Raw genomic sequence first — 27,486 nt, forward strand, 5'->3', positions numbered from 1 at the left:
TTCATTTTTGGGTGAAATGAAAGCTCTAGCGTAAGTTCTGCCAGGAAGACTCAATGTTACAATCATTATCTTTCACTTGGAGTATATAAGATTGCTGACACATGTTTGAGTCCACAGATGCTGACGCAAACCTTCACCTCCATCCTCCCCACCACCACCAGGATGGTCCCTGTCCATACCTCCCAGGGGTCGGCTATGCCCCTGCCTTCATCTTCAGGCAGGAAATGCAGAGTCCGCAACCCTTTAGGATCTGAGCTACGGACGGGGCCTACGCCAAAGAACTTTCTTACAACATTTTGCTTGCTGATTGTTAATAAACATGGTTGTCACGTTATCTTACCTCCCCGAGTCTTTCTGGTAGAACTAACCCTTTAATAAGTAAACCATAATGCAGGAGATCACATGAGAAAACAGGAATACACTCAAAGTAAAGACGACACCGAACAATGAACAGAAGGAACTAAGGGCTTAAATACACAGGACAGATAATCAACAGAACATGAAACAGGTGCGTAACTCATATCAGTAGCCAATGTAACTAACAATGACAGGGAACACAGGCAAACAGAACAAAACCAAACTAAAGGCATCTTTACATTATAACAATGTACTATGTACATTTACAATGTAGTTTTTTTTGTTGTTTTTTTGTTTTGTTTTTGCATACAGACGACAAACAATCCCCTTTCACACAGATCCGTGAAAATGACTAAAAACGCTGTATTATTCATTCAAGGCCAGTAGTTGGTGTTGTCACTTTGTAAAGAAACACTACACACCTACATGTAATACACATGCGCATTACGTTTTCACAAAATCTCATTTTTGTAGCGACGATAAAAATCAGCCCAGGCTCATTAGAAAAACGTACCTGTGTCAACATTTTTGCGAAACACAAAATAGCCTATGTTACGTCGTGCACGTTTCGCGACAGTTTCAAAGTGAAATGTCCACTGAGTGGCGCTAAAAGTGTGTTTAGTTTTTTCCGGAACAGATGAACGTGAATATTTTAACGTTTTATTATTTTTTGGATTGAAATGTCCAGTGAGTGGCGCTAAAAGCTTATATGCTCTATCACATTTAATAACGTACACCTACACTCTAAACCTACCCGATAGTGTTAACAAAAGCAAATGTGACATAAAAAGGCAATCGTAACCATGGCATTTTAGCATGTTTTTGAACTGTTGTTTGAGCTCTTTTACCGTGACTCGTCTTTCACTTTATTCGTACCCGAACTCTTTGCATCGCAAGTACAATTCTGTACCAGCTGAACTACCGAGCAAGCTTATTACGTCAGAAAAACTGAACATGGAGCTAGTTAAGTGATGCAAACTCCAAAATATATTCGTTTACAAATGGTAAAACGTGTTTTGAGGTCAGAACATAATTGTGTAAGGAGCCACGTGAAGTCTTTATTAATCCATAATCTGGGCCTGTAATCATAATTGAGTGTGAGAACGATTAAAAGTGCTTGCTGTATCACTGTCTGTTGTGTTCATTTCTGTTAGAAACTGCGTATTGGTATGTATTTTGCGTTTTGAAAAAATGTGGACACAAGTACGTTTTTCAAATGAGCATGTGTTGCATAAAATGGTGTCCTGTAAACGGCCCCTAAAACACAGTCAAACATAAACCTGACACTCCGGACATCACATTTGGCCAATACTGTATAAATTTGTTGTATATATTAAGCTAAATGAAAACTTTACATCTATACTAGACCACTGAGCATTTTATCTAAAGCATTTGCTTTGTTCTTCTCAGTGAATGTTTTTTACAATGATTCTTGGGTGATGTCCCGCCTTCGTAAAGTTCTCACTAGCCTGTATGATTCAGTATATTACAAAACATTCATTGCATTCTTCAGAAGAAATGCATTGTTAGTAGACACACCTTCTAAAGCAGTAAAGCATTTAATCTAAGCAAGTAAACTCGTGTTGCTTCAGATTCAGCTTCTTGTCAAACACATTTCTGTGCTCTGATGTGAAGAGAGAGTGTCCAGCAATGAATCTACCCATCATTCCACCTCATACAGAATGCTGTATTCTGTACATGACAAGCATAAATCAGTTTTCAATGCAACATAATCCCTTTTTTCTCACACAGCCTTGGGGCTTTTCTTCCTTCTCACACACACACACTCACAGGAGCTCAGGTGTGTCTTTACAAGCTTCAACTTTCAGAGTTATTACCGCACAATCCATGGCTGGCAGCTACAGGAACGCGCCCCACAAGCCCAAGACCACAACATACTGAGATTATCAGAAGAAGACCCTGTCTAATGAACTTCAAACTCTACATTCTGGTGAGTGTAAGTGAGATTGTGGAATTGTCAAGTCATTTTTGTGCTGCAATATTAAGAGTAATACAATGATGTGCAAACTTTGAGTCAGTGCTTTGAATTGTTCTCTATAGAATATCGGACTATGATGGATCTTTGGTAGAAGTCGAAGCTGTTCAGTCAAGTCCCCAACCACATGCTATTTGTCTTCATATCTGCTAAGGTATGTGTAGAAAATATTCTGTCATAGCTGATGTAATGATTTCTTGGTTTAGTTTATGTAACTGTTGTGGGATGCACTGTTATTTTAGTATCATTCAAAAATACTATTTTTATATTTTCCACTTTCATTTTAGTTATTTTCAAGCTCTTTTTTAAAGTCTGTTTTTTAATTAATTTTTATTGTAGTTGTAGTTATTTAAGTATATCAAGTTAAACTAAATTGTATTTTATTTAAAGCAACAAAATATGGTTGCAGATATGGTTTTAGTTTTAGTTAACTATAATAATCCTGGATTCTGTATGTACACGAGTATTTTGTTCCATATTAAAAATGTGTTTTGAGTATTTTTTTTACTGGTTTGCAATTAAAATAATCAGATAAATTCAGTATATTTTATCTTTATGTGTGGGAGAGAGAAAGAGAACATAACAATTGACAACCTTACTTATTTTATTGTTAATTAACATCATTAGAATTTTTAACAGGCAATTTTTTATGTTAGCAACTTTTATTTTAGCATTTATTTTATTGCATTTTTAGTTACATTGTAGTTTAATGTTAAGGAACCTTTTTATTTTTTATTTTATTTAGTTTTATTTATAGTTTGTTTCATGTTTTAGTAACCAATTTTTTTTTTTTGTACTTGTAATACAGTAATTTAGTTCTTACTTTTAAAAATTCTACAAAATACTGTAACGACTGAAAGTTATGTCTGGCCTATAGGAAAATTTACTGTAGCATACTGTAGTTTAGCTTGTAGTCAATTGTTTTATTATGATAAACAAAACAAAATAATGTGCGGAAATCATTGTTGGCCAGGCTGTCATACAAAGAAATTTTTAACATGCAAAAACAAGAGAGAACCAATGAAATATTAATAATATTTTCTATGAGCTTTTTGTTTTTCTGTTTTTTTTTTTTCATAGTAAAAGAAAACCTGTAGCTGTAGGTTATCTTTTTTTTATTCAGATAAATACCTTAACCAAGTTTAATGTTTTTTTCTTCCCTCATATTTAAAATCTTAATAAAATATAAAATATTCTCCTCATATTTTGATGATTGAACTTATAGAGTCATTAAAAACAAATATCCTCTTCACACATCACTTTTGGTTGCTATGCAAACTAAAAAAACAAACAAAAAATATGTATTAAAATATATACATGACTAATAATATTTTTAATGAGGGATAAACTGCCCTGTAAATTTGAGCACAATGTGATTGACTTTAATGCAGCACCATCTACTATGGCAGGACTTAGTTGCACTGCAATTACATAAATACTCAGTTTCTCTTTTTTTCTGTAGCTGCAGGAGCTGCTGTGTTGCATTGCCTAAAAACAAACTATTACTTGAATGAGCATGTTGTTGTTGCATGTTTTAAATTGCTGTTTCGTCACACACAAGACTTAAACAGAAGCCCACCTATAAGTTCCGGGGCCATAAAAAAATACATTGTGGCTTTTCTTGAATGAAGTTCAGTCTGCTCTGTGTCATAGATATACTGACAGACTCTACAGAAATATGATCAAATTACATGCTACATGCTCACACTACTATAGTCAATGGTTGAAATGGTTTTACTTCAGGACCTAGATTTCATAACAGACATGGACGAGTGGACAAAAATTGTTTATCATAACAAACGTAACAAAATGTCCTTAAAATAAATGTATTATTTATTTATTCATTAATTTTACTTACTGTCTGATTAAAGATGACACATTTATTTTATTTTCACTACAAGCAATTTAGATTTTTATTTAATGGTGCAATGTGTATTTTTTCAGGAGGATCTATTGACAGAAATGCAATATAATATACTTAACTGTGTTTTCAGTGGTACATAAAGACCTTACATAATGAACCATTATGTTTTTATTACCTTAGAATGAGCCATTTCTATCGCATTCACCGCGGGTCCCCCCTCCATGTCAAGTCGTCATTTTGCACCCGCATTTTTCTGCAGCAACCCTAAACGGACAAACTGCTCTACAGAGCACGTTTATTCACTATGTTGTTGTTTTTCTAAATCGTTCGTGTTTTTAGAGGCAGTTTGCACTAAGTTGAATATGCATGGAGTAGTAGTAGTTAGTCATCTGGTTTATTAGAAGCAGAGACCGTTCTGGCTAATGGCTAATGTACTCTCTGCTGTCTCAGACGACGACATCTTTGTCTTGTGTCCGCCAGACGGCCACCGTAGCTTTTCCGAAAGGGGGGTGAGCTCCGTTGGTTGCAACCTCACCGCTAGATGCCGCTAACATTTACACATTTCACCTTTACTTTTTATACTTTTTAGTAGTTTTAGTTTATTTATTTATTTATATGCCACATTTTAGAATCCTACAAAATTTATTTGATGAATAAAAATATAAATATCTATAAATGAATAATGCATATATTTTCAAATATGTTTTCTATTGAAAATATAATTAACTCTCATAGATAAATAACTACAATGTAAAAAAAAAAAAAAAAAAAAAATTGTTGGTTTAACTTAAAAAAGTAAGCTACCTGAGTTCATTGAAATTAAAAATTTGAGTTAATAGAATGAAGGCGATTGGTTTAATCAACAGAAACTCAAAATATGTTATCTGAACCACATAAATTATATAAGAAAAAAATGTGATAAACAAATCATGAAAATAATTTTTCTCAATGAGAAAAACATTTTGACACCTTGCTTTAATTAAACCAGTAGTAAACCTTGGGGCAAGGGCTGTGTTTATTGTGACATATTTCTCTCATTGATTTTGTATCACATTCCCCCTCCTCCATTCATTCATCCATCCTTTCTCTCCCCTCATGCACCCATCTCTCCTATAGGTCCAGCTATGCAGATCCGATTGGAGACATCAGCGTTCCTGCTTCTCTGTAAGTCTGCTCATGTCTTTGACATTGCTGGAAGCTGACAGTGAAATTACCCTATGAGCCCAATCATAGGAAACATGTGATCACTTGCCACCCTTGGATTGAAATTTTTTTTCTCCCCCCACTTGTTGACACTTGAATCCTCTAACATGCACAAGTTGTGTTATATATTTTTCAACATATTTCTTTAGTTTTTGTAGCAAAGCCAATTTGAACAAATCACTGTCACTCAGTTTAGCAATTATTCTGGTTCATACTTGTTTGGTTTTACATGTACATTTTTTGTCTTTCAAGTGTTGCTTTTTTATTGAAACTTAGTAAGGTAACTTAAGACAATAATTATTTTTAAGCTGCAAATTAAGCTGCAGTCTAGTTTCTAGAGAGAAACAAATGGGATTATATTCTTATGTAATAATTTATAATTAATATATGTATTATAATTATGTATATGATTACATGGATTGAGTGCTGTAGCATTTACATATTTTTGTAGGCTAATTTTGTGCAATAATCCAATGGAAAAATCCTATTGGGTTTTTGTTGAATGAACCAGGGTGATGCTATATTGTCTGCACTGGCCTACAAAAATACATCATTACCTCACACTGTAAAAAAATATTTTCATGATTCATCACAAAATTTTTTCTTTTGTCAAATCAACTTAGATAATTAATGTGGTTCAGATAACACAATATTTTTAGTTTCTGTTGATTAAACCAATCGCCTTCATTGTATTAACTCAAATTTTTAATTTCAATGAACTCAAAATGTTAAGGCAACCAGAAAACTTACTTTTTAAGTTAAACCAACAATTCTTTTTTTACAGTGCTATCAAACTAAGAAGATGGGGACTTTTTCTAAACCCTGCTTCTTGAAGCTTTGAAATATTTACAAATCTTTTGTATCAAAAAATGGTTCGCACATATCAAACTCTCCAAGTCACGAGATTTCAGCAAACGAGGCTTTGTTACGTCACGCTGTTTCAGAATTCCTATAGTTGACGCTAGATGTCTGTGATCTGGTGAACACATGAACCAGTACAGTATCTAATGGTTTGAACTGATCTTAGGTCAGTTTTATAATGTAGGCTCACTCTCATTAATTATTTTTAATACATATGTGTGTAATATAAATATTATAATTATAGTTAATTGTTATTTTAAATGTCATTTACCGTGTCTTGGCCAACAGGTATCTCCACCTTTTTTGACTGTTTTTTGAAACCGTGAATCATTTTACAAAGCAATTTGTTCAATCTATTTTGGAGTTTTATAAAGCTTTGTTTCTCCCTTCACTACAAAATAAATGATTTGCTATTGTGTAGTTGTTGGTTGCGGGTGGTATTAGGGGCGGGAACGTTCTCAGACTTGAGAGGTTTTATTGGACAAATATTTGTATACGACCCTGAGCAATTGAGAGGTCATCAAAGCGTGCATACATGGACTAAAAGAGTAGTCCAACATACATGGACTATTTAAGGGGAGGGGCATTCTGAGTCTAGATAGCATTTGATTGGACAGAAATTTGTAGTACAGGATGAGTCATCAATATACAGCTAACTTTATTACTTGAGGTTTAGTTAATGTGAAACCTGAAATAACCATGCATTTATGATTTTTAGTGATATCAGCTCCAGTCCGCCTCCAGGACCAATGTGTGGGGAATTCATGTTATCCTAACCTCGGTGACCTCATGGTGGGTCGTGCCGCCCAACTCACTGCTTCTTCAACCTGTGGCCTCTACAGACCACAAAACTATTGTATCCTGGGATACCTGGAGGTCAGTTGTAAAAATTGCAACACTTCAAAGGGTTTGAATGTCAGTAAGGGGCATGTGTTTTAAAAAATGTATGTCTTCAGAGTATTAAACCAGAAATGAAAGTACATTTGAAGAGTTTCTTGGAAAAATACTTGAAAAAAATATAAATATTCAAGGTTGTAAATTCCCAAGTCCTCAAGCAATTATATTTCCCTCAGGAATCCAATTACAGTGAAGCCCTTTTTTTTCCTCAGACATATTTGCATAACATCTTCCCAATCCAAACTACCCAGGATACAGTTCCATTCCAAAATGGTCCCTTTTCAGCACCCACACTGAGATAAAAGAGATGGCATGCTTTTTCCCCTTTTTTCAGTGTGGATTGACAGCACTCTGGCCAACCCTTTGGGTAATACATACTACAGACAAGTTCTGATGTGCCTTCCTCAGCTGTCGTATAGGTCATTACCTCTTCACTGCCACAAGACTAATTTATGCCTGTTTCCATTTTCCACTTTCCTCCCACCCCACACCCCCGGCTCTGTCTATACAGGTGATAAAGCTGGTATGTGGGTGTGTCGTTTAGCACTCATTTTGTATATTTACACTACTTTTCTTGACTTGAAGAGCGAACCGCAATGGTGCTTCCAATAACAGGCAGTATAAATAAAAGGAATCTGCAAAAACACTGAATGCATTTCGATTGGTTTCTCAGGTGTTAAAATGAGATTATTGATGTGATGGACAGCACTTGTTCATACATGCCCAAAACTAAGACGTGCCCCCTGCATATCCGCCCTCATTGTCCCTACTATATTCTGCCTTTCTTCAGGAAATGCTTCTGAATTTTTGCCAGGAGACACTAATTACATAGAATAATACATTACTGCAGGAGCTTCTGCGACTTACTCCCCGCTGTATGAAGTTTACTTGAAACTTCATACAGAAGAATAGTTCACTTGGAAAATGTTCATTTTCTCATGTTGCTTCAAACCCGTAGAAGTTTCTTTCTTCCATGGAACACAAAAGGTGATTTTTTTTTCTGAAGAACATCCTGGTGGGTCTTTCCAATATAATGAAAGTGAATGAGGACTGCGGTTGTCAAGCTCCAAAGAAACCCCATAAAAGTAGTCTAAAAGACTGTATGCACTATATTCCAAGTCTTTCTTCTTTCATTGGTTTTGTGTAAAGAATAATTTGAATTGTAAGTCGTTAATCATCGAAAATCTTGCCATTCGCCCTTACTCTCCTTGGCAAACTCATAAGAGAAGTAGTCATGTCCTGTTTCAGATCAGATCTTTTCAATGAATCAGTTGATCCTGTTTACAAACTTATCTGGGTACGTTTTTCCACAAGCATCATTATCCAACATTATCCAAGTTCTGTTGTTTACCAACACATTTCAATGAATCTGTTTCCCAAAACCATAGTTCCAACAAACATTCCCAAAAATCATTGCAAAGTTGTATGATTGCACCTACAGCTCTCGAACTGTGGTTAGAAGCATAGGTTCTTGTTAGTATGGCATGTGGACTTAATCATGCCATTGAGCAAAATAAGCAAGCTAACATCCGGTACAATATATATATTTCATTCCATATACACCAATCAGGCATAACATTATGACCACTGACAGGTGCAGTGAATAACAAATTATCAGTGATGTTCACTGATTAGTTGATGTGTTGAAGTTGATGTGTTAGAAGCAGGAAAAATGGGCAAGCATAAGGAGTTTGACAAGGGCCAAATTGTGATGGCTAGACGACTGGGTCAGAGCATCTCCAAAACTGCAGCTCATGTGGGGTGTTCCCGTTCTGCAGTGGTCAGTATCAAAAGTGGTCCAAGGAAGGAATAGTGGTGAACCGGTGACAGGGTGAAGGCTCATTGATGCACGTGGCCCGTGTGATCAAACAGATGAGCTACTGTAGCTCAAATTTCTCAAGAAGTTAATGCTGGTTCTGATAGAAAGGTGTCCGAATACACAGTGCATCACAGTTTGTTGCGTATGGGGCTGCAGAGCCGCAGACCAGTCATGCTGACCCCTGTCCACCACTGAAAGCACCAACAGTGGGCATGTGAGCATCAGAAATGACCACAGAGCAATGGAAGAGGGTGGCCTGGTCTGATGAATCACATTTTCTTTTACTTTCATTGTTGGGTGTGTCACTTTCCTGGGGATCACATGGCACCAAGATGGACTATGGGAAGATGGCAAGCCGACAGAGGCAGTGTGATGCTTTGGGCAATGTTCTGCTGGGAAACCTTGGGTCCTGCCATCCATGTGGGTGTTACTTTGACACGTACCACCTACCTAAGCATTGTTGCAGACCATGTACACCCTTTCATGGAAACGGTATTCCCTGGTGGCTGTGGCCTCCTTTCAGCAGGATAATGCTCCCTGTCACAAAGCTTTTGTTTCAGTGTTTTGAGGTGTTGAATTGGATTCTAAATTCCCCAGATCTCAATCCAATCGAGCATCTGTGGGATGTGTTGAACAAACAAGTCCGATCCATGGAGGCCCCACCTCTCAGCTTACAGGACTTAAAGGATCTGCTGCTAACATCTTGGTGCCAGACACCACAGCACACCTTCAGGGGTCTAGTGGATTCCATGCCTCGACAGGTCAGGGCTGTTTTGGCAGCAAAAGGGGGACCAACACGATATTAGGAAGGTGGTCATAATATTATGTCTGATCGGTTTATATACAAAATGTCACCACCTGCTTGACGTCATTAATTATATTTTTGAACCAACGTGGTTCAAACAACAGATGTGCAACAAAGTTACTAAGGTTTTGGGAAATAGTTGTGACTATCTTGTTAATTTCTCCGTTGACGCATCGTATTATTGTAGTTGAACAGCGAGTTACATTGTTGTACAAGAAACGCACCCCTGAATTATTAATTTATGAATCTGATTCGGTTCCCGAGTTCAGCTTATTGACCAGCCATAACTGTTAAAATCCCTACAGAAAATTGGTGAACAACCACTTAATTTTCATTGCTCAACACTAAAATGGTTACATATTGCCATTTGATAGACACTTTTACCCTGTATCTCAAAACTCAGAATGAACGCAAGTGCTTCACCTGTGACTCCAGGAGCCCCTACAATCTCCACCACAATCCCAACAGCCACCGCATAGAAAACATCATCACAACCTTCCAACCTGAACGTAAGATGAGCTGGTGGCAGTCTGAGAATGGTGCGTAACATTTTTGCATGAACTGAATGGACACTTTGTCATTAAATTCTGCTGGTATTACAAATTTAGACTTAATTTAGCTTTATTTCAAAATCTCAGGTGTGCATGAAGTCAGCATTCGGTTGGATTTGGAATCAATGTTTCAGTTTAGTCATTTGATATTGACATTCAAGGTACATTCACATCATCCCATTCAATTAATGGCATCTTATTCAATTAATTTTAATTAATTAATTAATATTTCACATGTGATTGAGCAAACTATTTGATAACATGCTCTCAAACAGAGTTTCCGTCCTGCTGCCATGTTGGTCGAGAGGTCAAAAGACTTCGGGAGAACCTGGAAGGTTTTCCGTTATTTCGCGGAGGACTGTGCCAACTCATTCCCCGGCATTTCTGAGGAGCCAGCAGACAGTATTGATGACCTCATATGTGACAGACGCTACTCTGGGGCAGAGCCATCCACCGATGGAGAGGTAATCTCAGAGCAATCCTGAAATAATCCAAACTCTTCCATTACTTACAGTGCACAGCATAAATGAGTACACCCCCTCTGAAACTTCTGAAAGTCAGCAATTATTCAATTACTTAGAAGACATGTTAGGGTTCTTTAGAGATATAATGTTCCAGCAAGTCTGCTTAATCAATTGTCAAAGAAGCATGTCAAAATTATTCAGGAAAATAAGATTTTCTTATCAATGTGACAAAATATTGTGTAGCAAAAATGAGTACACGCTCCTTAAAGTTACTAAATAAAACAATTTTTTTTTTCTGGTGTAAGTTTAAGGCAATGTTTGATCAACAGGTAAGTATGTTGAACCAAAACATTTAAAGAGAAGTAATTTCTTGACAATTAAAAGCATTATATAGCCTACTGAATCATTCTCAGACTTAATGCTAACAACAATGGAACTACTCGGGAGAAAACTGTCAGGAGACTTATTTTTTAGCACAAAAAAGGACAGTGGTACAAGAGGATTACCAAATCATTGTTTTAAGTGTGAAAATATAACAAACGTAACAGAAAGTCAAAAACAATGGACTTGTGACAAGACCACTGAAATAATCAGGCCTTCATTTTAAGCTTTCATTTAGTGATGAGGGATTTTTTTGCTAGACAAAGAGCAGGACAAATACCAAGCGAGTGTCTCAGAGCCAGCAAAAGCTATGAAAAGAGTGACTGTTTTTCTCATAGAGTAAGATGCAGCCTGCAGAAATGACATGCATGGTTGTTGTTCTCACTGGAGCTACCTACTGTAGCCAAAGCACAAAAAAGTCAGTTAGCAATTTCAAAAGCCCATATTTAAAAAAAATATAGATTCTGGGAATCAATACTCTGGTCTCATGACACCAAATCAGTAATTTTGGATCTAACAGCATCCAAAATGTTATGGTGTTGCTAGAGGAGGAGTACAGTGAGAAGTGCCTGGTTCCCACAGTAAAGTTAAGTGGTAGTAAAGCTCTTATATAGGGATGTATGAGTGCTGAAGGTGTGAGGGAGTTGTGCTTTATCAACGCTGTCATGAATTCCCACACCACTGTGTAATTTAGTACGCAAACTTGAAACAGAAGATGTTACCCTTTCCTCATTCCCTGCATTGTTTCCACGTGACAATGAGGATATGCATTTTCCCAAGGTGAAGAACCTTCTGTGGACATGTATTGAACTCAATCTTAACACTCTTGAGCACATGTGGGGGATTCTGTAGAGACGAGTTGAGCAACACTCCCCATTAAAGATCAGGGCATTTAAGGAGCTCATCATCCAGGAGTTAAACAGGACAGATGTGACAATTTGTCATGAACTTGTATACTCTGTGCCAAGAAGGGTCAGAGCAGTATATTCAAAATTATGGAGGGCATACTAAGTACTAGAATATTATACATTTGTTGAATTAAAACAAGGGTGTACTCATTTCTGCAATCCTTAATTTAAACACAACTAATTTACTTTTTATGGCTATTAATGACATATATTATATTATGTATATGTTTAATACATTTTAGTTTTGCCATCTTTCCATGAATTGTATTAGTGATCATAAAGAAAATACATCTTTTGTATTTGTTCAGAGGGGGTGTACTCATTTATGCTGCACACTGTGCATTTATCATACTTACATTTCAGGTTAATTCTTACTGTGCTTTCCATCCAGGTGGTGTTAAAAGCCTTGGATCCCACTTTTGACATCCACGATCCATACGACCCTACTATACAAGGTTTGTGTCTCATTGAAGGTGTTGTTTGTTTTAGAAATAACACAGTAATTTAGATGTCAAGCCAGGATGATGCCTAAAGGCATGTCCAACAACTGAAAGGCCTTGATATCTTTGATATCTAGTTGATGAGCTCATAGTGTACTAGACACTTTTAAAAATTCAGTGTAAAGAATATTTACACTGTTCAAACATGTCATAACATAGTCTGTTTCATTGGTTCTCACCTGGGCTTTTTTCAGGACCCAGATTAATTAGGGATGCAGTGATATTAAAATTCTGCGTATTGATATGTCGATAATTATTTATGTTATGGCCAATAATTGATAAATGGCCGATATTAAAATTTCATATTATTTTGTTTAAATTAAAAATAACACACGAAAAACTAAAATTATATGCTACAAATTAATTTAGAAGTCAAAACATTATAATATACAGTTTAAAAAATGCATATTCATTGAGATTTTCTAAAGATTTAAGAGTATTAATAAAATATTAATTTTTTTTTAAACATTAACTGTAAGTAAGGTAATCTAGATGTAAAAATGGAGGAAATAAGCTGCACAATTAAGTATCCAATATCTCCCAATACCAATAAGTGAAAAATTTGTAATATGGGCCAATAACAGATATGGTGCAGTTATATCTTGAAATATCAGTTATTTATTATGGTCCTCAGAACTAATTACCCTGACGAACCTGCGAGTAAACTTTACCCGTTTGATCACCCTGGGTGACACGGTGCTCACACGACGGAGGAGGAACCCACAGGATAAGTACTATTATGCCCTCTATGAGATGGTCGTTCGGGGGAGCTGCTTCTGCAATGGCCATGCCAGTCAGTGTGTTCCCGTGGATGGCACACGTGGAGATACCTTCAGTGAGCCTGGCATGGTGAGCATACTCCTGCAAGAAAGAAAAATCACATACGAGATGTCCTTAATGTCTGAACTGTTTCTCCAGGACGGCAATAAAATTAAATGAAGATTAATGGAGACATTACTTTTCTCTAGACCCCAGATAGTCTCTCATGTGTCTTCTTTAGACATTCAGAAAAGAGAACTTAATGTCTCATGCTGTGCTCAGATTGCCAGTCATTAAAAGTATATGTGAACTCAAACATTTCTCATCCAAATTCTTTCAAATTTTTGTCAACCATGGACATCAATTTTATATATTACTGTAAGTCAACAATTTGTCTACATAATGTTTCATGCTGTTATTTCTATAATTGTGGAATTTTTTTATTGTATGTATATATATATATATATATATATATATATATATATATATTTTTTTTTTTTTTTTTTTTTTTTTTTGCGTTTTAGAGCAGTTAACAATAATCGCTACCAAGCTTCAGTGTAGTATAAAAGGTCTTGCTCTTCGGTTATCAGAGCCTGTTTTTAATCTTAAATTAGTAGCTTAGTTTAAAGAAATTGTATGTTCTTTATAATAATTGTCTGTTTTTTGTGATCCTTTGATATTCACCTCTCTCTGTCTTTGCTCAAGGTGCACGGTAGATGTATTTGCCAACACAACACCGCAGGGAACAACTGTGAGTGCTGTCAAGACTTCTACCATGATGCCCCCTGGAGGCCAGGTGGAAAAACAGACTCCGATGTTTGCAGAAGTAAGCATACTCAGACAATTGATAGATTTAACCACAAAAGACACTCTTCTGGCTCTAAATAAATTTTGGAAGAGATAATAATATGTAAAATAAAGGCATGCACATTAAAACACATTGGAAATAACAATAAAAGCCATATGTAACTCCTCCTTTAATGTTTCAGGATGTAACTGCCATGGCCATTCAGAGAAGTGTCACTTTGACCTAGCACGCTATCTGGCCACTGGTGGGATTAGTGGTGGTGTGTGTGATGACTGCAGGAACAACCGTGGTGGATTTCAGTGTGAGCTGTGTGGGCCGTATTACTACCAGGACCCTCAACGCTCTGTGGATGACCCCAACGCTTGTATACGTGAGTGAAAAAATCCTCTAGACTTGCTAAGAATTTTTTTCTGTTCTAATGTTTTTCATTGTTGTCCTCTAAAATAACCATTCTGTAACAAAGGCTACTTAAAGGTTTCCAAAATATCTCTATTTTGTTCTGTACTATGTCCAGCTTGTGAATGTGATCCTGATGGCTCAGTGGACCGTGGTCTGTGTGATCCAGTGACTGGCCAATGTGTGTGTAAACAGAACGTTGAAGGAGAGCGCTGTGACCGCTGCAAGTTTGGGTTCTATGGGTTCAATCGGGACGATCCTAGTGGCTGTCAGTGTAAGTGTTCATTCACCCACAAAATGGGACTTTTAGGAGTCATATCATACTCAATAATGTGTAAAACTGAGTTGGAATTATTAAAAGTCGTACTTCCAGTTAAGCAGGACTTCCGTCTACTCAAGTGTCTACCATCCCTGCTGAAAAATCCAGAATAAACCGGCATGAATTCCATATTGGTCCAGGCTGGTTAGAGCTGGTGTAGTGCTGGTCTAGCTTGTAGACCAGCATAGTCATGCTGTTCTCAAGCAAAACTGATCTGGTGTAGCTGGTCCACCAGAACTCCCAGTTCCCATGCTAGGAACCAGCAACCATCACACTGGTCCCAGCATGTAAAACTTGGTGACCAACAATGCTGGATTTTTCAGCAGGGTTGTGAGATCACAAGGTCGGGAGTTTTGAATAGCCAAAAGTCTTTGAATTCACTAAATGTTTATCTAACCTTTCTCCATTAACTTTTACATGTTCAGTGTGCAGGTGTAATTTCATGGGAACGATACGCACAGACAACCCTTGTGATCAGAACACAGGAATGTGTATTTGTGAACACTTTGCTTACGGCCCACAGTGTGACCAGTGTCTGGTGAGCTAAACCGCTCCATCAGACCACAGCATGTAAACTTAATGATTTACACTTGAAAATTGTAATGTTTTACTATGTTTTCCAATTTCCTAGCCAGGTTACTGGGGTCTGGGAAACACAGTCTATGGCTGCTTACCCTGCGACTGTGACATTGGAGGGGCCCTGAGAACTGAGTAAGATTCTCAGCAAACTACTTACCTCTGCAGCAAACCACTTACCTCTGATTAACTGTTTACAAGACTGTATGTGCATATATATATTCAGATGTTCCTCAGTGGATGGCCAGTGTGAATGCAAGCCTAACATGGTGGGCAACAAATGCAGTGATCCAGCCCCTGGATATTTCCTGGCTCCTCTTGATTTCTATATCTATGAGGCTGAGAACGCAGCACCTCTGGTGAGAGATTGTGATTGGCTGGATATGATTTCTTTACTAATTTATATTCTATATTTGAGGTCACACTAAACAAGGTGTGGCGAACTCTGGTCCTGGAGAGCCTCAGGCTACATCCACACGAAGCCAGAGCTTTCCCTATCCAATCTTTTTTTCCCCCTCGTCTCAAGAAATATCTGCATACACAAAAAAACACTGAAACCAAATCAAAACGATGTAGTATACATGCCAGATCAGTATGTGGCGCTGTAATTCTGCCACAGAGATACAATAAAAACGGAGAACAAGACTTGCATGCGCATTAACCTTGTGCGCTGTATACAAACTTTAGTAAAGCTTAGAAATAAAGCTTTATTTTAGTAAAGCTAATAGGCTCAGTAGCTTATGCAGCACGAACACAAGCATGTCGTCTGCTATTGTTGTTGTTGTTTTGTGCTGTTAGCGGTGTCTGACTAGGGTCGACACGTAGGGTGATGAGATCATCGTTTCACAAAATATACGGATTGACTACACATGAAAACTCAAGGGCGTCATTTTCAGATTTATCTACTCTGGGACCCGGTTTCAAAAAATAGCGGTTTCACCTTCTTAAAATGCCGGATCCGTCTGGATGAAAATTTTTTGCGAATACAGCTAAACTCGTCTCCGTGTGGACGGGCCCTCAGTTCTGCAGAGTTTAGCTCCAAACCTGATAAAAACTCACCTGCCTATAGCTTTCTAGCAACCCTTCAGACCTTGACTAGCTTGTTCAGGTGTGTTTGATTAGGGTTGGAGCTGAACTCTGCAGGACTGTGGCTCTCCAGGACTGATGTTAGCCACCCCTGCACTAGACTTTGAGCATGCAAAATGTCTATGGACACTGCAATGGTCACAATATGACATTTTTTTAAACACATTATTCAACATATACTACAGTCCTCTGTTTGCAAAAAAAAAAGTTTGCAGTCTTTTAATTCAGCTAATAGGTCATGACACAACATATCAGTCACACGTCTTCACATGATGCAAATTCTCAGGGCAGAGTTCACCAAACTTGAAATTTGAAACAGCCAAATTCGCACGAGGTTGCATTTCCTGCCTTCTGCATTTGCATACGTATGAATAGAAGTCAATGGTCAACATCCCAAAACATAATTTTATTTTAGGGATTTATTCATGTTATTTAAATAAAAATTTGTACCTTGAAAAATATATTTACAAACTTTTTTTGAAAATGGATGTGTGCACTTGTATTCAAGGTATAAGGAAATATGTTATTACTTTTTACTTCATTGTTACACCAAATATTTTGTCTTTAAATTTAAATGTTAGATTCAATATTTAAATCTTTAAATTTAAAAATGTATCTTTTTTAAATTTTAAAAATGTTTTAACAGAGAACAAATTGTGCACTTCAGCTCCCACTTTCTGCTTCCACAGGTGACAGTTTCTCCATTTATTCAGCCCACTACAGTCTACATACCTGAACGACCAACAAAGCTCCCTCTATGTCCCCCGGCTCCGAAACCTTCCCCAACACCTCATAAAGAAACTGAACCCCCAACGATGAACCCCCATGTCACCCTGCCCATCTGTGAGCACTACTACAGACAAAGGGGTTATGACTTTAAGATCAGTAATGGAAGGGTTGTGCTGGTCAAGCCTGAGAAACGGCGAAGACGAAGACGAAGACAAGGCCAGGTGATGCTTAAAATGACAGATAAACAAACTGTTATAATGCTACACAATTTAATGTGTTTGTCTTACTTAATTGTTCCCATGTAGAGGACAATCCCCTTTGAACCAGGCTCACCTCTTCAGATCATCCTGCGACAACGTGTCTCTGATCGGTCAGTCACTTGGACTGGACCGGGTTTTGTGAGAGTTCAGGATGGGGCAGGACTCAGATTTACTGTCAGCAATATACCAGCAACTCTTGACTACTATGTAGTTGTCCGCTATGAACCAGAGGTCAGACAGTCCTTTCAATCAATATTTGAATATCAGCGTTTGTTTGAAATGTTTTGGTCCATTTCACATTTATGTATTGTAAACTTTATCTTTGCAGTCCACCGATGATTGGACAGCTATTGTGAATGTTGTATCACTTGGATCAGGGGATGGACGTTGTCCAAAAGAACCATCCAACAAAATGTTTACTCTTTCAGGCTCTGGAAGGTGATTTTTGTTGGATTTATTTTTGCATGATTTTCAAAATATTATTAAGTTTCTGTCGAGTGATAATTTACAAAGGATATAGTTCACCCAAAAATGTAACTTTTGTAATTGTTTACTTAACCTCACATTGTCCCAAATGTATGAAATTCTTTCCTCTGCACAATAGAAAAGAAGACATTTTGAAGTGTTTTAGAAGTGACAGTCGGTGGAGTCGAATATTGTTTTGGACTCTACTTCATCTAACTATATTTAACTATTCCAATACAGGACAGCCACTCTGGATCTTCCAGTGTGCCTCAATGATGGTAACCAATACCACGTGGACGTTACTTTTAGAAAGCAGTACAATGCCGGCTATGAGACCAGCTCATATATCCTGATTGATTCTGTAAGATTTCAACCAATCAAAATAAATGGAAATTATGAAATAGAAAATTAAACAAATTGCCTTTTGCTTAGTGTATTTGCACTATTCACTTTCACCATAGGTAGGCCTCATTCCCAAAGTGGACTCCCTCCCAAACTTCTGTTCACAGTCATATCTAGCTCAGTTTCAGCAATACCGCTGTATTGAGTTGGGAGCACAGGCAGGAGAGCAAACCCTCCCAGAAGTATGTGAGAAGCTTATTGGAAGCATGTCTGCCTTTATTCACAATGGTGCAGTGTGTGAGTATCATTTTAAAGTACACCACTGATATACACAAGATTAAATTTCATGTTACTATATGTATACTATGTGTATGTGTATAAATCAACAGCTTGCAACTGTCATCACATTGGAGCATTTAGCTCATCATGCAGTAAATTCGGTGGACAGTGTCAATGCAAACCTAACGTTATTGGCCGTTGCTGTGATTCCTGTGCTCCTTTGACATACGGACTTGGACCCAATGGCTGCTCAAGTAAGCCATATTCTCTCATGTCATCTCAGGCATATTGTGACAATCTATATTTCAAATTTGACATGATATAATTTGACTTAAATTATTTTTAAACAAATATTTTTGGGGGGCATAAAGTAAAAAATATCCAGGTGGTTCTACTGTCCTGATGTCAATAAGTCTCTTAAAATATCATATATTCTGACCTTTTATGACATGGTATAATTCAGGTTCAGTTCATAGTTTTAGATCATTTAAATTAAAACTTATGTTAAAAATAAACATTTTAAACTCTTAAGAAATTAATAAAAACAATGCATTTCTAAGAACATGGCACATATGCTACATTTTTTTTTTTTTATCTTGGACATTCTTAATTTTCATTGACCTTTCTAGCATGTGACTGTGATCCGTCTGGCTCTACCGCTGAACTGTGTGACCAGACAACTGGTCAGTGCTCGTGTCGAGATGGAGTAACTGGCCGGCGCTGTGATAAATGTTACCCTGGATACTATGGGTTTCCCCTGTGCAGACGTTGCCAATGCAACAGGTTGGCTGACATCTGTGACCCCATCACTGGAGACTGTTTGAACTGCAGGGAACACTCCACGGGACCCCACTGTGAAAGGCAAGAGAGGATTTTGAGATCAAATTGTTTCAATTAAAATAAATATCACTACAATTTAGATGCTAAAGGTCTTTTTCTGTTCCAGGTGTAAAGATGGTTATGTTGGAGACCCGGTCTCTGGGCAGCCATGTGAGCCATGCTTATGTCCAGATATGAATGGAAGTGGACGCTTCTTTGCCATTTACTGCAACAATGACCCATACTCTGGAGCCACAAACTGTGAATGTCTGCCTGGACATACAGGTCCTTGTTCAAGTTTGCATACACCACATTTCCGAGACTATCAAAGAGTCTTCCAGTTACCTGTTTGTTGTAACACACAGTCAGTGAGGGAAGTAAAGATACAACACTGTAAAAAAAAACAAAAAAAACATTTATTTTATAACTCTTACCCTTACTCTTGCAGGTCTACACTGCGACTCCTGTGCTCCTGGTTACTACGGTGACTTAAGGTTACCAGGTGGCCGATGTGAGGAGTGCTGTTGCAACAATAACATTAATCCTCGAGATGGTAATGCATGTGATGCTGTAACTGGCGAGTGTTTGCGCTGCTTATACAACACAGATGGGCCGCACTGTCAGAGCTGCAAAATCGGATACTATGGCAATGCACTCGCTCAAGACTGCAAAGGTATGGGTTTAAAAAGTTCTCAATCTCAAGAACGTAATTTTTTAACGACTCAAATATTGATCATATATTCAAAGGCTACCTCAAAGGGTACATTCACCTAAAATGCTTAATGCATTGCATCCAAAAATGAATGCGAGCTTGCAGTTGATTGTAGAAGGTTGAGTTTTAAGTGGATTTAATGATTGGCATACGTCCCCCAAGAGAAATCTACATGGATGAATCGTTCACAATAAGATTTATAACATGTATTTACAAAATAGGGTAAAAAAAAATGTTTCTATGGGGGACAAAATGCTGAAACACCTTCATAAACAACATATGTCTTTTTTATTGTATACTTAGAGTGCTCTTGTGACCAGAGGGGCACAGATGACACAAAGTGTCCAGCTGGAAGCCCCTGTTTCTGCGACCAGGAAACTGGCCAGTGCCCATGTCGCACAGGTGTCAATGGAGCTCTTTGTAATGAGTGTGAGGATGGATACTGGAACCTGGATGGGGAGTCTGGGTGCGAGCCCTGCAACTGTGACCCAGAACATGCTCTTGATTACGTCTGTGACAAGGTTAATACTGTATCTTATGTTAATATAACAAATTCACTTTTCACAATAAATTTCTCATCACAAGGGCACCTTCATTTTTTGTCCTCCCAGATCACAGGCCAGTGTTTCTGCCAGCCAGAGTATGGAGGCAGAAAATGTGATGAGTGTGGGCCGAATCACTTTGGAAACCCAGATATACAGTGCATGTGTAAGCTATTATATGCAGAGTTTTGTTCTCTTCCAAGTCACTGTCTGCTGACTACAACAAAATGATCTCATCCTTCTTTCAGCTTGTGACTGTAACATGGAGGGCACCATTTTTCCAGCTTGCGACACTTTCACGGGTGAGTGTTTGTGTAAGCCAGGGGTGACAGGCCCTTTCTGTGATGACTGCGCCCCGGGTCACGACACCAACTTTCCTGCTTGCAAACCCTGCCATGCCTGCTATCACCTCTGGGAGAAAATCATCTCAGATGTTAGACTAGATACTAAAAGGATAGAAACTGTGATACCTTGCCCTGAAGACTTTCGGCCTAGACCTGATCTACAACGCTTACAGGATTTGTTGGAGAAGCTGCAGAGTCTGCTTAACATGACCGCTCAGGATGAGCTTAAAAAACTAGAGGAGCTCTTGGCACGCATTAGGTATTATAATGCCTTTACACAATTTAATTAACATACTACAATATTTCTGGATCAGTGACAATGCTAATTTTATTTTAGATCTATTAATTTATTCAAAAATACTTAATGACTTCTTGATGAACATGTTTTTAATTTCTGAATTGAAATTTATTCAATTTATTATTATTGATATTTTTTGGGGGGTCAAAGTCAAAAAGAAAACCTTATAAAATTAGTCATAATCTTTAATATTTTTTTAAAGAAACAAACTAGACAAAATAGTCAGTGGAGTAATTTTGTTAAAATATTACAGATTTGTGAAAAACCCTTGCTGCCAAATTAAAGTCAACATGCCCAGTGGTGCAACCAACAAAGTCATGCAGTGCAACCAATGTGCAGAAACATGCAGAAAAGAAAATATGAAAAAGGAAATTGTTATAATGAATACTTTTTTGGCAACTCCCAAAAAACATATTTATAAGTGAATAATTCAGACTTGTCTGGTTATGTCTAGTACAAGTGGAGGGAATGTGTGCAGTAATCTTGTACAATGAAAGCTTATATCTTGCACGGTATTCTACTCACTCCTCAGGAATGAAATGGAGACCATTGACCCAAAAATAATCATTATTGATCCAACCATACTTCTCAACACTGACATCGACAACATCCACCTGGAGTTCAATAGGCTGTTGAGGAATCTCAGAGAGAAGACAAAAGAGGTTCCAGTGACAGACGTAAAAGCTAAAGGTTTGTGTTTGAAAAGTGTTAAATCTCAAGAATACCAATGAAAAGTTATGACTGAATTATACGGTCACTTGTGAACAATATCATTTTAACATTTCAGATTGGATTTTAAACATGCTACTATGCAACTATTGTGTCTCATATCAGATATTTTAAATAAGATCAAAAAGCTCTATGATGAGTTCAATGACAGCGAGATGAAAGTGGAAGCGGCTAAAAAGGTTCTAGAAGCCTCCAGGAAGACGAGAGAGAATGTCACATTGGAACTTGCTAAGTGTCGCATAGGAGAAATGGATAAGCTGGAGAGGAACCTAAACGCTCTGAGTGTTGCCAACCTCAACAAGGAGGTGAAGAGTAAAACTGGGGTTTTGAGAATAAAGAAAAATAAATAAATCTGTATATCACAGTGACAAAACCTTCTGCCGTAGGTCTGTGGGGCTCCAGGTGATACAGAATGTGAGAAAGCAAAATGTGGTGGAGCTTTGTGTGGGGTATGCGGGGGGCCGGCCTGTACGGGGAGTTTACCCACCAGCCTCGATGCCTCCAAACTGGCAGAGATGACCAAGATGAACATCACTGCTCTGCAAAGTAAACTCAAAGAAGATGATGCTAAGGCATGTCAAAAACGTACCAGTACCATCCTATTCTTGTGTACTTATATTTATAATCTTTTATTGCATATACTTCATAGTGAATATTTCTTTGTAGTTCAAAGTGTCTATATTAGGCTATCCAGAGGAACTTTATCTTTTACATGTAAAATTTAGGCCTTGTTCTGTTTTCTTTTCTATTTACAGCTCATGAACATCTCAAAACTGACTAATTACATCAAAGATCAAGCAGAGAACCTGACGAATAAAATTAATCAGACTAAGAACAAATATGAGATGGAAAAGACTGACACCAAGAACCTCATAGAGAAGATTAAGAACTACCTAAGAGGTACTGCACCTAACAAATCAGTTAGTAGCTTCTGGTAAAGCTAGCCTGGTCTTTGATCATATCCAGTCAGGAAAAAAAAACTGCACACTTATTTCATCATCTACACACCTCAGATAGAATCTTCATTTTGTGGAGCACAAAAGCAGAGCTCCAAGCTTCTTTTTTCATACAACAGAAGTAGACAGTGACTAGTGTCAATCAGTGCATTTACATGCACCCTCATAACGTGATTATAATTGGATTTTGGCAATATTGCGATTAAACTTTACCTCCGTGACATTATTCCCATAATATTTACATGTTAGGTCAGGAGCCAGAGAGTAAGCGGTCTTTTGTGCTGTTCGAACACTTTCAACCATATGAGTGTTTACACTATGAAAGCAATCCGGTCTAATGCTTTTCGACTACCTCTGAAAGTGGTCATAAGTAGACAAGCTCAAAACATTTTAGACCCCATTTACACCTGTATTTAGTGCCGTCCACTTGTGATCCGATTGATCAAAACGCATCTTAATACCAGGTGTAAATAGGGCCTTACTAGAATTTATCACATTCTATTGCATTTGTTGTGGTAAATTTTGACTAACTTGTTGTAGAATTTATAATAGATAGTTTGATAAGGGAATATGTTTCACTAAAGATTTATGATACAACTATGTTGTAGATAGTTTCTAAATGTGTAGGTTGGTATATAACAAATGCTATAGATAAAAAAGAAAGAAAAAAGTCGAGAGCGCAAGCCTTTCAAAGTGTACTCTTTGGCTGTAAGCGCAAAAAGATGCATTCAAGTTACTCTCACATGCGCTGTTGTACGTGCACCATCAAACGGGGTGTGCGGGTTTCCGCAGACCCCCCTGATGATGAAAATTATGTCACACCGACAGTGTGCGGACCGTCGTGGAATGCGGATGGTCAAGTATACTTTGGGATTGATTGTTAACTAGTAAAAAAACATAAAGTGCTTCATTCTGCCAAATGTCTTCAAATCATATAGATTTGGTGTGTCGTGAGGGATTAATATGAAGAATGAATTTTAAGATGAAACTACTAAATTTACATTTACAGTAAAGTAAAATGTACATTGTAAAATGTCAAATTTTTGAGTATTGTACCTTAACAGATGAGATGGTGAAGCCAGAGGACATTGAGAAACTGGCCAATGCTGTGTTGTCCATTCACCTGCCCAAGTCCCCTGATGAGATCAAGGACATGATTGAGAACATCAAGGGGATCCTGGCAAACTTCACAGACTTCAACGATGATCTAGAACACTTGGAAAAACAAGCCAAAATAGCTGAAAACCTGAAGGAGAGGGCCAGAGAAATTTTGTGAGGCTATAGTAATGAAGTCTATGTCTCACAGCTGTACTATTTCAGTGTGCTTTATAAAGTTAAACCTGTGGTCACCAGCATTACTAATCCTGTTTGGTTGTTGTATAACCAGGAACAGAACCAAGGCAATCGATGTGAGGGAGATAGAGAAAGCACTTGTTGATACAGCAGAGCTCAATGACAAGATAGCCAATGATCTGGAAAAGGCTAAAGAAAACAATGATGTTATCAGTAGCAAAGTTAATGAGGTAATGGCTTATTTTGCTGAACGATTTAAGGAATTGTTTAAGTAATTTAAGTAATTCTGCCATTATTCACTCACCTTCATGTAATGTCTTGTCAAATTATGGTGTAATTTTTCCAAACATCATGACATCAGACGTGGTCCTACAACATTTTATTTTTGTGTGATCTCTTTAAAATTAATAACAATTCATAATTTCATTACTTTTTCATTTATTTTGCTTTGAGAGATATATACTAGTATATATACCCCAAATATACTGCTTTATAACAATATTTTCTCATCAATGTTAAATAGACGGAACCTAAACTGAAAAACATTGAGGATAATTTGAATTCGACTCGCGCCAAAAAATTACTGGATGAAATCGAGGCCTTGAAGAATAAGACAGAGATGAACAGGGCTCAGGGGAAGGAGGCCAAAGATGCTGCCAATGCAGCTCTCGCCAGTGCCAAAGATGCCGACAAAGTAAGTCTTACAACCACAAGTACATGTATATTATGTAAATATGCAGTATGTTGGATGTACAAACATCATTACTGTTTAAAAGTATACTCATATTAACTGGAAAGATGCTACAGCTGCCTTAATTTAGCTCCTAGTAAGTTAACCGTAACCTGTTCTGTTAAGAGTAGATTGCTTTTCTACATTTACAGGATCTCGAAGAACTGAAAGAGCAGTTTGAAAAATTAAAACTGAATAGCACCAACCAGAATATTAATGAAGAAGCTAATGAACGTCTAAAGAACATCACAATGGAGGCAGAAACGCTGGCTAAATATGTGGAAGATAAAATGAAGAACATTGAAGGTACAATATCATAAAAACAGAGCAGTATGCATCTGGATTTAATGGTTTTATGGATTTTGATATGTTTGATATGTGAAATGTTTCTTTATCCTTGGGGTTTCAGAGTTGGAGAAAAGGATTCTGGTTGCAAATGAAAGAAAAGAGGAAAGGATGAAAGATTTAGAGGCACTCCAGAAGGAGGCAGATGATTTGAAGAACTTTATAGTTGACAAAGTGGATAAATACGGTCTGTGCTCCACTTAAGCCTGCAAGGGCTTCCCTTCCTCAAAATTAGAGGAAGCATTTTAGTGTTTGCCATGGGAGAATGCTGAAGGCAATGCAGTGCAAAACTGCCTCTGAACAGGACTAAGGGATAAATGCGGTCTCATCATGCACCAGAAATGCCTTCTGGTAATATCCTGGATCTGTTTTATTAATCTTTTGTTTTTCTTTATTTTTTTAGTATATTTTTAGTAAATTATGGTCCAGTCCTGTGTTTGGCAATGTCTTATAGAGAATGTATAACCCTGACTGTCCACTAGGGGACGCAAGAGTAAAATTAAAAATAAAACGTCACACAAGTACTTGTTGTTTCCTTCACTGCATGAATCTACAGTGCCACAGCAAAACAAATCATATTTTACTCAAGTCATGAGTTTGTTGAATTGAATAAGATGAGTTAAAAAGAATGTGTACTACAAAATAATGACAACAAAGCATATTCTTGTCCTCAGAATGACAATGATTCAGGTTTTGAGCCAGGTTTTGAAGTGAATCGTTCAAAAAGACTCATGAATTTCATGTTTGAATTAGACTTACGAATCAGATATACAAATTCAATTACTGATCAATTCAATTCTGTCATTTCAAATTAGCTTAGTCTGAACTATTTAAGCATATTCCTAAGCTTCCTCCAACAGTAAGCAGTTCAAATGCTTTTTAAGTATTTTCATTGTTTTTGGTTCATGGTTAAGTAATGAAGACATCTATAGATTAAAAATATACTTTAGCATTACTTCCAGAGTTTAGCTCTACAGCTGCTCAATGTTCAATAAGATAAGACAGTCAAGTTTAGATGCCTGCTGCTTGTGGAATGTGTTCGTTTGTCTCTCGTAGGAGGTGGAGGGTCTGTGCTTTTGTCCTGCAGTGTTAACAGCCTCTCCGTTTACTATTGAATTGCAAAACCAAAGGTAAAGCCCCACTGATGTTATTTCATTGATCTGTCTGAGTGGATCTTCCCCCCTTTTTAGCTACTTAAGTGTTGTTGAGACATTTCTTATGAGATAATTTAATCTTCACTGGATGAAGACAAAGGGAAAAAATTAAAAGGTGCGGTTGTTACCTTATAGTTATTTCTACTTGTCTGATCCTTAAAAATGTAGCCTGTAGTCAGGCTAATTATTTTTTTTTTAAATAGTATATTTTGACTTGAATAAAACCAATTAATTTAGGTGTTAAAACCTGAAGTACATTTGTATGTTACCTGACAGAACATTTTTTTTTTTCTGGTGTAGGTCAGAAAGTCTGTTGAATGGTTAAAATGTCTTTCAGGTTTTCATAGGATCTACATTAGTTGTGTCACCTTACCTAATCTCTTCAAAACAAAGAAAATGCTATGTGAGCTGGTTAAAGGTGACAGGACGTAGGGTAAATCAATTTAGTTTCACTTTTTACACAGTGTGCTTTGGAGAACTTGCCTTCCTTCCAAATAACTGACCACTTTTTATTGCTTTAGAAATACACTGATAATCAAAAGCTCTGGGTTACTTCTTGGTGTCTAAACTGACAAGAGTTTCGTTTTTCTCTGCCTGGTCATTTTTATTATTTTACTAATTTAGCTCAGCCGAGGCAACCATTAGTTCTTCATGAACCTCCTGAACTGTCTAATTATTGAGGAATCCTCCCTTATTTAAGGCAATTTCACTAATCACAGGCCAGTTCATTTCAGCGTATCATCTTTGAAAGTGAGAATAGCTGTTAACATAATTATTGTTAGGACTTTGTAATTATGCATGAGAAAAATTAATTTCTTTTAATAAAAAAAAATCTGTTGCAACCACTGATATAATGGTTTTTATCTTTCTCTTAGGCTAACACTAACTAAAAGTACCACAGTACTACCATGGTTTTCTGGTACATGTACCATGTATGTA

General features: G+C 37.2%; 1 protein-coding gene across 2 annotated transcripts; it reads left to right on the plus strand.

The window, feature by feature from the left end:
• Nucleotides 1–2,088: 2,088 nt before the first annotated feature.
• lamb4 (laminin, beta 4) lies at nt 2,089–25,917 on the plus strand. Of its 2 annotated transcripts, none has more exons than XM_048158145.1 (36): nt 2,089–2,314; nt 2,419–2,507; nt 5,334–5,381; nt 7,000–7,157; nt 10,206–10,341; nt 10,441–10,514; nt 10,629–10,817; nt 12,498–12,561; nt 13,241–13,455; nt 14,071–14,191; nt 14,355–14,543; nt 14,688–14,843; nt 15,314–15,426; nt 15,520–15,599; nt 15,691–15,823; nt 17,240–17,500; nt 17,585–17,770; nt 17,868–17,977; nt 18,245–18,365; nt 18,466–18,643; nt 18,736–18,879; nt 19,255–19,486; nt 19,572–19,729; nt 19,893–20,117; nt 20,460–20,677; nt 20,768–20,864; nt 20,947–21,301; nt 21,873–22,030; nt 22,175–22,374; nt 22,456–22,641; nt 22,825–22,969; nt 24,090–24,297; nt 24,413–24,548; nt 24,842–25,012; nt 25,201–25,354; nt 25,458–25,917. In XM_048158145.1, exons 3-36 carry the CDS (start codon nt 5,342–5,344, stop codon nt 25,595–25,597), a joined length of 5,451 nt encoding a protein of 1,816 aa, XP_048014102.1. In that variant the 5' UTR covers nt 2,089–2,314; nt 2,419–2,507; nt 5,334–5,341; the 3' UTR covers nt 25,598–25,917. The 2 variants fall into 2 exon arrangements, with proteins under 2 accessions (XP_048014102.1, XP_048014101.1); XM_048158144.1 differs by having other exon boundaries at nt 2,089–2,308.
• The last annotated feature ends 1,569 nt before the right edge of the window (nt 25,918–27,486 follow it).

Source organism: Megalobrama amblycephala, linkage group LG15 (genome assembly GCF_018812025.1).
Source record: "Megalobrama amblycephala isolate DHTTF-2021 linkage group LG15, ASM1881202v1, whole genome shotgun sequence".
Classification (NCBI taxonomy): Eukaryota; Metazoa; Chordata; class Actinopteri; order Cypriniformes; family Xenocyprididae; genus Megalobrama; species Megalobrama amblycephala.